This window comes from Xyrauchen texanus, chromosome 46 (genome assembly GCF_025860055.1).
Source record: "Xyrauchen texanus isolate HMW12.3.18 chromosome 46, RBS_HiC_50CHRs, whole genome shotgun sequence".
NCBI classification, from domain to species: Eukaryota; Metazoa; Chordata; class Actinopteri; order Cypriniformes; family Catostomidae; genus Xyrauchen; species Xyrauchen texanus.
This window is the reverse complement of record NC_068321.1, coordinates 17,382,664-17,395,699: the sequence shown is the minus strand read 5'-3', so window position 1 is coordinate 17,395,699 and position 13,036 is coordinate 17,382,664. Positions and strand designations below refer to the sequence as shown.

Genomic DNA, 13,036 nt, shown 5'->3' with positions numbered 1-13,036 from the left:
CGGTTGGCTAATTTTAAACTATTAAACTAAAAAGTAATCTACATGTAAAATACACTAGGTATATAGTGTGCAAGAACTGCAGTAAATATTGATTTATATGTTGTTTTGTATTGGTTCTCTGAGTTAATATCATTCATGCACCCCATTAAGAATGTACAAAATCACTTTGTACTGTATGTCTGTTTGATGTTGGGTGGCAAACTGTGAGCACAGTTAAGTTCCTCACTGAGCTGTGCATCAAAAGAATGTTTGGCACCAGCAAGTACATTTTTCAACAGTCATTCTGCCACACTGTCTTACCATCATGGACGATTTGATGAAAGAATTTTTGTAAGGGTATTTGTAATGACCAGCCACTTTGCACCAATCACTTTTGAACCTTAGATTCAGTTAGTTATGTTCTCAAATGAATTGCCTGAGCAACTAGTTGACTAATCTGTCTTGAAGAACCCTTGAATAATTAGGCTGTGTTCAGATTCATCTCAACCTGATCAGAAGCGTTTATTAGGGTATTCACAATAGATGTTCACAGTGGACGTGTTTTTGTTTTCAACAACAGCTAAAAATATTTGTAAGTTAATATGACGTCTTCAAATTTTAACGCTCATTGTGCAACGCATTGACAGAGGACGTCCATCTGCATGTGAAATGCTGTAGCAGCAGTTCTTTAAAGGGAACTAATTTTCAAGCTTTCCTAAATGGATTTTAAAGTGTAAATTGTTTAATAGCTAAAGCACAGCATGCTAATTAAAGCACAGCTGCTAAAAATATAAATTTACAACAATAAGAAGAATGTAAATAAGAATGTGTGTAACTAATCTGCTAGTTGGTGGTTGGACGACTTGTCGACCATCGTTGCCCATTCCTAATTAAAAAATTGGAAACACATTTCTAAATCTGTCATGCTATGCCACCATGTGAAGATTTGCTAACCAAAATATTCTAAATCTCAAACTAACAATGTTTTTGATTTGAAGACATGACCTAGTGGTTAGTGCTCCGAACACATTGAGTTGTGGTGGTCATGTGGGAGATTTGGGTTTGAATCCTAATTGTCTTGTGCCCTGACCCTGTTCGCCCTTCCTTTTTGCCCATCACTTTCATTTATCACTCTATTTTCACCTTTAATAAAATAGCAAAATGCCCCCAGAATTTATTTTTGCTTTCATATATTTTTTTATATATTTGATTTCAATTATAAGGAAGGAGAAAATTGAATACCCCTAAGCATACTGTACATTTTAGTTTAAATTGCTGTCTCTCATGCAGTGCATCATCAGACAGAGCTCTATATAATGAATAGATTTGGCACATGCTCCATTATCCTTTAGTATTGTGCCTGAAACTGTAAGCTGTAACAGGTATCTTCAGGTTCCTGGCAGCCCGAGAGCCTGTCAGAATGCTTGAACAGATTGTCAGCCACTTCTTTAAGCTTTTAATCTTGTGTTGCGATTGCAGCTATATAAGCCCCTCAGCATCCCCAGATGAATAAGTAGACAGCATGTCTTTCTTTCTCTCTGAGCCTGTCTATCTCTTTCTTTATCTCAATCACAAACTCCCTCACTTCTTTTGTGTGTGTATCGGTCTTTGACTGTTTTTACTAATGTGTTTTTTTGGAGTTTTTCCAGCACGATGTATGCGGTTCGCAATAAAACGTGTGTGTGTATTTCTCCCTTGGGTTCAGGTATCACATAACTACAACAAAATTGGATCAATGAAAATGGCAAGGGACAAGAGCAGAATTCTTAAATGTACAACTAGAAATGTATTGACATGAAAAATAGTGCAACATGCTTTTTTGAGGGATGTATGCAAAATTTGACTCTGGGCCCCCATCTGGTTCTTTTACCATGTTTTTAGGACAAGACTTTTTTTACAGTAAATATAATGTGAAGGCTGATATCTTTAACAGTTTAGGATATTGCAAAGCTGGGTCAAGTATGAAAACATTACTGTTACTGCATTAGGTAACATAAATTAACAATGAACAATACATTTTCACCACTAATTAATCTTAGTCAATATTATACTAAAATTAACAGTTGTATATCTCAACATTAGTTAATGCATTATGGTCTAGCATCAATTACCAATGAGGAATTGTGTTTTACACATTACAATTCACCAAGATTAATAAATGCTGTAAACTATATTGTTCATTTTTAGTTCATGATAACTAATGGTAAAAAATAACCTTATTGTAAAGTGTTACTAATATTTTCAGTGTTTGATGAAAGAAATAAAACATGGAAATGAAACTTTCCTCTTTATAGAGGTGAAAAGAGAGATGAATTGACAAAAGTAGAATACAAAGTAGGATCCTTGCTCTTTTGTTTCAACTCACTTGACATTCTATATTTAGAAAACATGAGGATGCAATTCAAATTCAAATTCTCTCTCTCTTTGTCTGTTTCTCTCTGTCTGTCTCTCTCAGGGTGATGATGTTATGACAGTTATCAAAACCAAAGCCCAGTGGCCTGCCTGGCAGCCTCTTAATGTGTAAGTGACTGATCTGTAGTTTTATATTTATGCATTTATATACATTATATACAGTGGGCTCCTAAAGTCTTTGACCACATTGAAAATATGGCATTCAATATCTAATTTATACCTGGAAATAAAGTTTTAGGATTTTGAACAATTTAAAGCAAAGAAAATGTATGATGTAAAATGAAGAAATATGTAATATTTAGATCAGATTTCCTTGCTTCCATTGAAGCATACAAGATGCTTTTTGGAATATTCTCAGATCATTCTGGGATAAGATGGATTGTCAGGTTTTGCACCGACTTGTGGAGTCTATGCCAGCTTGAGTCATTAAAGGAAAATGGCAATATACCCAACACAAGAAATTCATGCACATTTTTAAATTAAACATTTCCCTCCAATTGTTATGCTGATTATAGAAATTGTAATGAAATAATTTGTATTACATTTAAAAAAAATTCAAAATAGATGCACTAGTGGTCTCTGACATTTGGGCCCCACTGTGTGTCAAAAGCTTCAAAAAGCTCCTTCTAGAAGAAGCAAAAAAAGAATTTCCATATCCAAGACCCTCTCTATGGTGACTTACATAAAACAGCACCAATAATTGATTTCACATCATTGGATATTGAAAACCCCGTCATAGATCTAGAGAGGGTTTTTTGGGATATCTTTTATGTTTAATAAGTTCCCAAACGTGTCCATGGTCTTGCTCTCTCCTGGGTGAATATATCTGTAGAGAACAAAAAAGGGCTGGTTTATGGAAGAATTGTCTTCAGCACCTGCTGGGTATGTAGATGTTTCAGTCCCACTCACTAATGAGGCAGTTAATATTTTATGTGCGGTTTTGTTTGCTTGCGCGATTGAGGTTAATAGCCTCCCTCCAGCTCAAGTACATCAGGACATTCTCTTGAACTATTTTAACATCATACTGTCAATTTCCACGACCAATTTACCCAGTGAAGAGGAGAAGGTATACTGTAGAAGACACTAATTATTTCTACCGATATGTCAAGCATAGAGGCAATTTATCCTTTAAAAAATGCCTATTTTTTCACTACAGCTTTTTTAAGGACTGGAAAGGTCACTTTTGTTTCATTTACATTTTACAGGCACTTAATAGTTGAATGTTTATCTATGAAATCAGTGGCCCCCAAAAAGTATTTGAACACTTAAGCTGCTTTATAGAACAACATATCTATCAAAGTATTATTTTTCTTTATAGAAAGATACATTTGTTAGATTTCAAATGATAAAACAAAAGATATACTGAACATGTCCATATTAAATGTGATTAACAGTTACTCGGCTAGGACACCTGTGTGAAATTCATACATTTCAAGTTTCTAAAAGTGTCCAAATACCAAATACTTAATGCACAGACAGAGAAAGAGAGGTCACAGCAACTTGTGCTTCATTCCTCACTTGATATTTTTGGATGTTTATGAAGTGTGACTCTGTGTCTCAGTCCATCTTATATTTAAATTCAGCTTAGTCCTTAGATTTGATATCAAAACATTTAGTTTAATCCTCATCTGTTTGGAGTGGATAACTCTCTCTCTTCCTCTTTCCTCTGCTCTCAAATGTGGGCTGTGAGAGTCATAAGGTGCAGGTTTCATGATGAATATTTAATATGTGTTAATCAATAGATCCAAGCAGCAACATTTTCAAGCTTGCAGCCTGCTCTGCTCAAATGGCAACAGTTGCTTTGGTGATGGTTTGTTATCAGGGTAATTAGTTTGATTAATTACCATCTAGACTCTTACAAATGATGCCTCAGAAAAGGCACATGCTTCTCGTAACCAGTGGTATGTTTTTGTGCAACCTTTCTCGAGCTCTTTCTCTCATTCCCTTAGACTAGTGGTCCCCAAGCCTGTTCCTGGAGGCCCCCCAACACTACACATTTTGGATATCTCCCTCATCAAACACACCTGATTAAACTCATCAGCTCATTAGTGGCATCTCCAAGACCTGAATTGGGTGTGTCAGAAAAGAGAGATATACAAAATGTGCAGTGTTGTGGAGCCTCCGGGAACAGGGTCTGGAACCAATGCTTTAGATGTTTCACAAATGTATTAATTCATGAATTTGTTATTTTGAATTGTCACAATATCTAAATAAAGTATTCTCTCTCTTTCTTCCATGTTCTTTCTCTCCATCTCTCTCAGGCGGGCTGCCCCCTCAGCAGAGTTCTCAGTGGATCGAGCCCGTCATCTCATGTCATTCCTGACCATGCTGGGCCCCAGCCCCGACTGGAACGTGGGTCTGTCTGGGGAGGACCTCTGCACCAGAGACTGTGGATGGGTCCAGGAACTGGTGAAGGACCTGGTGCCATGGGATGCTGGTACTGACAGTGGGGTCACTTATGAGGTCAGCTTTCACAGATCGATGACGTAATACCAATTAGAATATACACAGAGAAAATCAGAATGGAATCCAGAGTGGGGTATACATGGGCCATGGTCACTATGTATATTAAAGCTTTGAAGCTCAATGTAAAAATATATACATATATATATATATATATATATATATATATATATATATATATATATATACAGGGTTGGGGAGTAACCTAATACATGTAACGAGATTACATATTTAAAATACAAAACATTTGTAACTGTATTACAATTGAAATCATTGGTAATTAGAATAAAGTTACATTTTAAAATGTATTTTGATTACTGAAGAGGTTACTTTGCATTTTATTGTCATTTGTTTCATTTAATATTTAGTCCTTTCAGATGGAAAATTTGATATTTTTATTTTATACATATAAATTATGTGATCCAAAGTGCAACACTTTTTTATGACATTCAAACAAGCAGACAGAGAAGTACATTTGAAGTAAATTTGGAGCAGAAGAAATAGAAATAAATCTTGTGTAAATTGTCAGCTTTACACTAAGTTAAAATGCTATTTCTAGCCATGTTACATGCACATGTTACCAGCCACAACCATACTTTTTTATCAAGAAAATTTATGTTGGATGATAATTTCTTTTTTCTAGTAAGATCTTTGATATTGGGGCAAAAATCTTATTTTTGTTAAGTTTTGTATTGTTTTCCTGTGAAAATATCCAAAAATCTAATGGAATATGTTACAAATGACATTTTACAGCAGGTATTCTGTAATCTGTTGTGGAATACATTTCAAAAGTAACCCTTTGTTGGTCCAGCCTGATCAAACTGGTCTGGATATCTGATTTTAGAGGGTATTTTGGGCACTTCTCTGTTAGAACAGCTGGGCAATCAGTTGAACATCAGCTTGGCCAGGCTGAGAAACCAGCTAAATCAGCTTAAACTAGCTAAAACCAGAATACCATCTTATACTGGTTTAAGATGTTTTATTTTCCAGTAAGTTTCATTCCATTATGCAGAATTCCGGCAGCTGTTTTCCATTCGTAGTGCTTCCACATTGTCTTGTATTTTTAGTTTACTCCTCATGAATATACAAAGTCCATAGCTACACTAGATAAATAAATACAGAAAGAAAAAGAGCGAGCAAACATGGTAGACAATTCCCTCGCTGTGTTGCTTCTAGTGTCAATATCATCTTCATATTTACACAAGAGATTTCTAGACAGAACAGTTTTAAGTCTTTGCACAGTAAACACATCCTAAAAGTGAAATCAGCACTCCACACTCTGCCCCCTACTGGTACAAGGCAGTAACTGACACAATTTTAGCAGGACTTCACTGTATATATAGTTCACCCAAAAATGAACATGTTGTCTTCATTTACTCACCCTCATGTCGTTCTAAACCTGTATGGAACTCAAAAATAGACTTCAGGCACAATGTTATGTATTTACAGCCTCATTCACCATTTACTTTCAATGTATGAAAAATGTGCAATGAAATTGAATGGTGATTTAGACAAACATTCTGCTTAGCATCTCCTTTTGGGTTCCACAGAAGAAAGGGTTCTGGAACAACATGAAGGTGAGAAAATGATGAAAAATATTTTTTGGGAGAACTATCCCTTTAAGACATTTCTTGAAAGTAGTATTCTTGTTTGAGAAGTTGAACTCAAGTTTAACCGAGCAGTTGGAGCAGCAGTTGGTCTTTGTTTTGCAGCATTTCTCTGAAGTCTTCTGGGTGGAACACGGATAACTGTCAGGTGACTCTCAAAGCACAGAGGCAGGAAACACACCATAAATCTCTCATAAAGGGAATATTACACCGCGAATGAATGATGCATATGGAGATGAAAGGTGGGAAGCCCTGACAGATGGCATCCAAAAGTCATATACGCTCCCTCTCTTTATCCTTCCCTCTCTTTCTCTCCTCTCTCCCTTCTCTTTATCTTAGTCTCCCAATAAACCCAGTAATCCCCAGGAGCGGATTCGGCCCCTCACCAGTTTGGATCACCCACAGAGCCCCTTTTACGACCCATCCGGTGGTCCCATCGCACCTTTGGCCCGAGTGATTGTGGAGAGGATTGCTAGAAAGGTGATTTTAAAAGCCAAGGTCTTTTTTATATCACATTTCCCAGCTTTTTCTTATTCCAATTCTTTAGCTAAATGGGACAAATTTATTTTTAACATTTGGTATGTACATCTGTGCTGTTTAATATAGCTCTTGACCAAAGATTATTGATCAAAAAGGTCAATTTGCTTAATAAAATAAAATAAAGATATGTCAAGGCATGCAGTGTTGATGCATGAAAACTCCACACCACTCTTAAAACATTTTCAAATGACACCGGTTGGAATCTTTTGACATTTCAATTTCAAAAATACATTTTGGAACTTAGCAGAATGATCCGGAATTCTTAATATTCTGCACCAGATGTTCCATCTCCATCTCACAGTTGGGAAATATCTCATCTAAGGGCCTTTTGCCAGCTATTGCACAGTCATCTGCCCCCAGAGAATAATTTTTTTGCACCAGGCTTAGTGTGATAGTGATCAGATGGCAAATGGTGGATCATATCAGAAGCTGTGATTAGCCATGTTCTTCCAATCTGCAGGGAGAGCAGTGTAATACCGTTCCAGACACCATAGATGATATCATCGCTGATATCGCTCAGGAGGAGAAGGAGGAAGGTGTGTATGTTATCTTATCCAATTTGTAGCACCTCATTTAAAAACATAGCCACCGGACAGTTTAATGAACAATTAAACCATAAACCTCCCAATGTGTCACGGTGAAGTCAAACAAGAAGATAAAGAAGAACAATATGGTTTACGGTGGTGCGCTTCAATTATGTTTGTTGACTAGTTTACAGCGACAGGTTTCCTCCAACTTTTTTTCCTCTCAACTCTGGCTTTCAAGAATGGAAAGATCAGGATGGGAGTGGACATTGTGGAGCAACACTAAGAACAGTTTTCATTGGTCCAAAACAGATAGCCCGCCTTAAACGAGCGCTATTGTTTGAGCCAGTGTTGCTGTGTTTACACTTTTTGATGAAATTAACCTATAAATGTTTACTTATAATTTTGTTGCATAGTTAGATGAGATAGAACAAAGTGTTTTTACACTGGAAAAAGTTCAAAAACTTCAGCTTTAAAGGTGCACTAAGTAAGATTTTAGCAAGGATTTAGCTAGCTTCTGGCTCATGCGGTTTTGGACTTCATACTGACACCCAGTGTCCTGGACTGCTGTCGCTTCACACCAAATGTGTTTGTTTATTATGGGAACAAAATCCCGTCAAAATTATTGCTGTCACGCGAATCAAAATAAGCATGAATCAAAATAAGCGTGAATCAAAATGATTAGCTCAGATCAAAATAATTAGTGCAGATTAAAATAATTAGCACAGATCAAAAAATAAAAAGCACGAATCAACAATATATAAATACTTTTAAAATATGCTGCAAAACAAAATTCAAACATTCAATGTGGACCACTTCCGGTATAAGCCACTTCCATCTGTTTTAGATGTGCAGAAATACTACATTTTGCTGCTTTGTATTATAAGCTGGCAATATATGTCGACATAATATTATCAATAATTACGGTTTTCCTGAACTGATTGGTTTTGCTCGCTTATAGTTTTACCGTTTATCGCATTTTTCAATCGTTTAATCACACACACTGGCGAAGGAATGAAATAAGGTGCTGACACGGACATTCCTGGGCACCGTCTTGACACGCTTCCACAAACTTTACACAACCAACAGAGAGAAGTTGCCAGGAAAATGCTGCTTTAACTTTCTTTACACCAACACTGCTAATTGTTTCATCTTGACAAAATAATAAACACAGTTTACTCTCCATTCTTGTCAGAGAGCATTCGCAATTTCTTAGCACTGCATAGTAAACAAACACGCAGATCTTTCATTACACATGGCTAATGAAACATCGCCTTTGGAAATAAAGGCATCATCGGAGGTTATGCGCTTATCCGTTATCTGCGCCGTGAGTGCTGCATGTCGTAACTGTTGTTGTTTAATCATGCCAGCAGGGACCTCTTGTTTGGGCTTTTTTTTTTTTCATTCTGTTTGGACTGTCTGGTGTATCACACTCCTGTTTATCAATACCATTTAATGATGACCATTGCATGACACTGTGTCCATTGCTTGACATGAGCGGGCGACCCACTCCATGTAAAATTAAACTGCTTTTATAGGGTTTCTGATATGACTGGAGTTTTCATCTCTTTTAACATATATTATTTTTATATATGTTTAAACAGAAAAATGTATTCGTTTTTTTTATTTTTTATTATAAGCTTCACATTTCTGTCTTTTAAATCCTCCAAAATTGGCCCCATTTACTTCCATTGTAAGTGCCTTCCTGTAACCTTGATTTTTATTTTTATTTTATTGTGTGTGTGGTAATCAACATTGTCACAAATGCTGTCGATTGAGCTTAACTTGTATTAACCAAGAATATTGCTTTAAAGCATACATTTACCCCTTTAAAGAGGAAAGAAAGACAGAATTAAATAAAGACAGAAAATCTCAAACACAAAGGAAAGTCAATATTTTATGGCATTCCTATTGTGTTCTTCTAAAAAAAAAGCTTTTACTTTTTTTTTGTTTTTACATGCAAGTGCTGTCCACTCGCTTTCCACAGGAGACAACACTCCAGAGACCTGCATCTACTCAAACTGGTCTCCATGGTCTGCTTGCAGCTCCTCAACCTGCGATAAAGGCCGGAGGATGAGGCAGAGGATGCTAAAAGCACAGCTGGACCCCAATATGCCCTGCCTACACACACAGGACTTTGAGCCCTGCATGGGGCCTGGCTGCAGCGAGGAGGGTGAGCTAGCCTAAAAGCCTTTAAGGCAAAGAGATTTAAGGATAGAAATCTCTGAATGTGCCAGGAAGAAAGGAGCATGGAATATAGAAAGAAAAAGGGGAATTGAGGATTGAGGTTTTTTTTATCTAGTAAAGGGATAGTTCACCCAAAAATGAATTTTATGTCATTATTTTCTTATTCCAAACATACGTTTTTTTTCCTTGGAACACAACAGCTCTTGACCAATAATGACCAATCATAGTAATCATGTCTGTCAAGCTCCAAAAAATATATCATAAAAGTAGTCCATCATTTTTCTGAAGCCATACAATAGGTTTGTGTGAGGAGTAAACAAATTTTTTTACGTACAGAATTAAAAACAATTTACGCATAAATGTTGGCATCGATGATGTCAATGCACCATTTTTTTAATCTGGACACTGGCTAAATACAAGCTTTGGCGGAAGTGAAGTGAATTATTTCTGTCTGTTTCACACAAAACTACAAAGCTACCATATGACTTCAGAAGACTTCGGAATATAGTGCACAAATTGCATACCTTTTTTTTTTTAATATATATATTTTTGTCTTGTTGGCAGGTTGACAGATGCAGTGACTATGAAATGTTGTTGCGTAGCAAGTGCTGCATGAAGATTCTTCAAAATTGTCCTTTTGTGTTCCACCAAAAAATTTACAGCATATGGTTAGAAATTACGACAGAATTGTAATTATTGTGTGATCTATTCCTTTAAAAATGTATGCAGAAGCACAAGCATGAAAACATGCTCCACTGCATTTTTAGACAGAACAGAGTGAAGCAGATAATTAATTGATATTCTTGTTAGTGCAGATAATGTAGAGAAATGCTGGGCCTTTGTTTTCAAACTGCTGCCGTTGAGTTTTATGTCATGCAATCTGCTCAAGCAGACCAAGTTATCGATTCCCTTGTTGGGGATTTAGGTGCTATAAACATAACCATAAACAATAAATTGCAGTTTATCGTTTAAAAGAATCAATACAACATCTGCACTTTGGTTGGTTGGCCATTTGGGTTGAAGAGTAAATGGTATTCGAATTGTGAGGGGGCCTAGACCCACCATAATAGTTAAAGGAACCCCCATTAAAAACCAAAATACTTCAATAGCGTGATTAGTTTTTTGTTGATCCAACTTTTCATCAGTGATCTGATATAGATTTTCTGTCTAAAAATTCCACAGGTTTGTGAAGTGTTTACAGAATGGGACTGACACTTTAGATTCTTTTCTTCTTAAGGATTACAATCTTTAATTTATAATTGTTCATACACTTGCGTTGCTACAATTTCCTCCATGTTTACCTTTTTCTCCATGTTTTTAGGTAATGTTAACAGTAGTAGTTCTTATAATTAACCGTCATGTTCTTTTTGGACTCCATCCAAGGCCATTTATATAGTTAATGGTGAAGTAAAAGGTTGATAGTCATAAACCATTCCTTATCTTAACATTTTTGTTAGCAACACTTATTATCATGCTTGAAACATCCTCTGTTTAAAAACAAAACAAAAAAACATTATTAATGTTTGGGGTCTTCGAGACCTCGGGTATTGAGCTTTAATAAATGCAATGAATTTTCAAATGCTAAAATTCTGGTGTAAAAACTAATGGGATACACTACTGCTAGTTGTATATAGATTTGTTTTATTGTATATTAGGTAGATCAAGTTAATCAAGTAATTGCAATCAAAGTGAAATAACACTGTGTATGTGGTTGTGTGACTTTATGTCTATGTATCTACACACGTAATGTTTGATGTTGGTCTCAGTATCTGTCTTGGTGGCTTACGGTTTTGTAACTTTTTCTCTTTGACATCCTGTCTGTCAACATATCCGCATTTACTAATCCATCTGCCTCACTCTCCACCCCTCCATCCTCTGATCTGTCTTTTTTTCCACGTCAACTCCTATGTGATGCTTTTAAAGATGTTGAAGGCTGTTGTTTCTCACCCCCTCTCACTATTGATTTATAGAACCTGCATAGCTTCACATTTGCTCCAGGCACTCTTTTTTTTGTTTGTTTTTAATTAGTAGGACGTTAAGGGCCCACATTGATTAATAATCCACCAGCCCATTGACAGGCCAAAACTGGGGCCTCTAGGGGGTCCAACAGGGTCACGTTTATTTACAGCTCTTATTAATGATTCACTTAGTTCTGCTTATTAGGCAGCGCTCGCTGTTGGTCCCAAATGGGGCCAGCAATTCTGCACTGGAGACAAATCCATGGGGAGTGGCCACAATTTCATTCATCCCATCTGATAACAAATCTATTTACAAGCTCTGCCTCAAAAATAATTGGAAAGGCTTGGGTGAGATAAAGCATAGAGCTAGATAAAGCATGGCTAGATCGGTCAATTTGATCACATCTGTCAGCACTATATAAGGCAAGAAAGGTAGATGATATGAAAGATGAACTGCCTTGCAAGGCAACATCATAGAAGGATAAAGAAAGGACTTTTTTATAATATTTTTATACATAAAGAAAGGATTATGTGGGGCATGTCACTGCATTGTAATGCTGAATATATGTTATTGGAAAGTGTATATATTATGTTTGGTTCCCCTTCTGTCGCTCTCTCCACGTTGTGTCGGAGAAGCGACACTAGGGGTCTCTCTTGAGGGCCGATATTCACCTCTGATCTTATTGAAAAGGGCCAATGGGAGTTGGCAGTCGGTATTTGCATATCCCGCCCCCGGACATACGGGTATTTAAGCGGCGCAAATACGGGAGTTCATTCAGAAAATTTCTTCGAGCTGATGGTCTGTCTGCAGTTTGCTGCGAGTTACACGCCACTTAAACGTTCCTGTTTTCCTCTGACGATCCGCATGCTGTTGGATCTTGACGGCGCACAACAGCGGCTTTCTCCTTCTCAGTGCACGGCGTTCACTGTTGCCCCTGAGCGCTTCGACAGCGCAGACATGTACACACACACACACTGTGTATTAAAAGAGTTTTTTACTAAAAGAGTAATTTTCTCTAAAAGAGCAAACACAGCGGCGTTGAACGTCCTTTTAAGGACGCGTCTTTTTCAAGATGCCTTTCCGCCCCGTGTCGTTCCTGGATGCGGTGGAGTGCTCTCTGCTTCAGACGGCCACAGGCTCTGTCTCGTGTGTTTGGGCCGCGATCACACCGAGGCGGCGTTTGTGGATGGTTCATGTTCTCACTGCGAGAACATGACCATGACCACGTTAGCGATCGCGGCTCGCTTTCAACAGAAAGCAAGCCACCCCAGCTGCACCCGCATTGCTCCTTCTTCCCACGGGATTAAGGACGGTGCGGTTGGCGCTGGGGCGATTTGGGGCGGCAGCGGGTGCAGTTTCGCCGGG

General features: G+C 37.3%; 1 protein-coding gene across 1 annotated transcript in view; it reads left to right on the top strand.

Annotated features, from left to right (window-relative positions):
- spon1b (spondin 1b) overlaps positions 1–13,036 on the top strand; it is an 86,716-nt gene that overhangs the window by 59,655 nt on the left and 14,025 nt on the right. The window contains exons 7-11 of the mRNA XM_052120156.1: positions 2,435–2,499; positions 4,653–4,854; positions 6,801–6,941; positions 7,462–7,537; positions 9,513–9,698. Coding sequence (XP_051976116.1) covers positions 2,435–2,499; positions 4,653–4,854; positions 6,801–6,941; positions 7,462–7,537; positions 9,513–9,698 — 670 coding nt within the window. The remainder of the gene's footprint in view (positions 1–2,434; positions 2,500–4,652; positions 4,855–6,800; positions 6,942–7,461; positions 7,538–9,512; positions 9,699–13,036) is intronic.